The following is a 2,291-nucleotide window of genomic DNA, read 5'->3' on the forward strand; positions in this document are numbered from 1 at the left end:
TTATGCTTGCATTAATTAATGAATTATTTTACAAAATTGTTAAGAGTGAGTCTAATGAAACTGAAATTGCTTTATCACTGATTTGACTTTGACCAATGTAGAAAGACGAAACTATCCTTACATTGTGCATAGCTGTACGACTCTTTATAGCTGTACTGTTGAACAAATCAATGACATGGTTGAATAATTTATATGGCATGGTCAAATAGTACATGCACACACATGCATGAGCCATTGACACGAATGCCCATGTATAAATACATGTGGATTCACCCCCGAGTCCCCCAAGCTTTGGGCTAGAGAGAGAGAGGGGGGGGAGAGAGAGCAATTGATGCATGGCGTGCTTGGAGATGTTCAACACAGAGCATCAGGCATTCTGTGCACCACCCTTGAGCCCAAGAATATCCTTCTCCAATGATTTTGTGGAGGTAGCAGCAGCTGACCAGCTGGGTGGTGGGTGCACCAAGCGGGACAGGCCTGTGGGGGCCTCACCGGAGGACACAAACTTTGAGTTCTCTGTGAGCAACTACACTATGTTGACAGCCGACCAGCTTTTCTTCCAAGGGAGGCTGCTCCCCTTCAAGGATGATGGAACCAGGGGGACTTCCAAGGGGAAGAAGATGACCCTCAGGGATGAGTTATGTGTTGCTGATGAAGACCCATTGCCTAGACCTCCAAAAGGAGGATGCAGAAGATGGAAGAAGATCTTGGGTTTGAAGAAACCCACCACTGTTGCAGTACCACCAAAGAAAAACCAGCCAGATATTGATGTGAGAGATGAGAGGAAGATATGGGGATGGAGAGAGGAGAATGAACAGTCTTCTTTTGGTTGGTATGTGCAGGATAGGAAGGATATTGAGGAAGGAGAAGAGGAGGAGGAGAGAGAGCAGCAGGAAGGGAACTGAAGAATGGTAGAGAGCCCATGTACTGTGTAGATGAAGGTGGGAGTGTAGAGAAATTGACACGCTGATTGTTTGTCCATTTAGATGATACTTTTTGTTAGATGTTTCTGTTCATGGTTCTGGGTTTTTTTTATCTTTTGCCCTTGTCAAACTTCTTTTTTCTCTTCTCTCTTTCTAATTTCTGGGTTTTGGGATCTGGCCGATTCTCTTGTAAAAATGGTATGTTTAGTGAAATGAAATGAAGGGGTTATTTTTGCATGTAACACACTGAGTTTAATCATTTATCAGATTTTGAAACTTTTTTGATGCACGAGAAAGAGTACAAATAATTTCTTATGAAGAGGACTGTAAATGAAAGAGTAGAGAGAGAAATGGCTCCCCTCCCTTCTTTCCTTTTTCCCTAGTAAGTTTGGAAGGAAAGCTGAGAATAAATCCAAACTTGTCAAGGAAAAAGCTACACATTTGCACTGTTCTACGTTTCTATTAGAAACACTGATTAAAATTATTGGAAGATGATAGTTATGGTGTTGGAATCAGTTCCTTCAACAAGATGGGCAGAGAGAGAGAGAGGGGGAGAGAGTATGGTGTTGGAATCAGTTCAACAAAATGGGCAGAGAGAGAGAGAGTATGTGCTCAAACTATCCATTTCAATTATTTGTTTTCCACCTGGTGATTGCAACATGATGAGAATAGACCTGCTTTACTTTTCTAGCCCTACCTATTGAATTTGAGAACGCATCAGGTAGACCTGCCTTGGATGCCGTTCATCCATGTGATGAACAGCAGCCAGAACACGATCAAGTTTGTTTCTGATTCAGCCCTTCATTTTTTGTACTGTAGATGATGCCTCTCATCTAAAACTTGAATCTCATAAAATTTGTGGGACTCATCTAAGAAACAAGCTATCCATCATCGTATTCTGGCTGCTGTTCATCAATTCGATCAACGACATCCAATATACCATCAGAGCTGTCTCTGACCTGATGCGCTCTCATTGAACTTGTGCATTAAATCTTCCATGTATAGGTTCATTTTGTACTGCATGTGATTAAAGACCTAGGTCATACAATGTAGAGTATTTGGTAGGTGAGAATATGCTATTTTACCAAAAACTAAACTACTTTCAACAAAATATCCAAAACAACTCATACTGATCAGTTGCTAGATGGCCATTGTATTTTTCTTAATTTTCAATACTTTGAGTCCCTCTTTTGGTTGGTTATTTTTTATTTCATTAACTAAAACTTTTTGACTGGTAAAAACCATGCAACAAATAGTCCTTTGGTTAATTTCTTAGGTTTCATAGCTTTTATCTCTGAAATACACCTCTTCATTGACCTCATACATGCAGTTTATTCCTTGGAGAATCATGAGTTCTACTAGTCTTTG

General features: G+C 40.3%; 1 protein-coding gene across 1 annotated transcript; it reads left to right on the forward strand.

Annotated features, from left to right (window-relative positions):
• The first annotated feature begins 335 nt into the window (after positions 1 to 335).
• On the forward strand, positions 336 to 905 carry LOC149846794 (uncharacterized). Its single transcript, XM_089992514.1, has one exon. It carries the CDS (start codon positions 336 to 338, stop codon positions 903 to 905), a length of 570 nt encoding a protein of 189 aa, XP_089848640.1.
• Positions 906 to 2,291: the final 1,386 nt, after the last annotated feature.

This window comes from Nuphar pumila, chromosome 2 (assembly GCF_984573655.1).
Source record: "Nuphar pumila chromosome 2, dmNupPumi1.hap1.1, whole genome shotgun sequence".
NCBI lineage: Eukaryota > Viridiplantae > Streptophyta > Magnoliopsida > Nymphaeales > Nymphaeaceae > Nuphar > Nuphar pumila.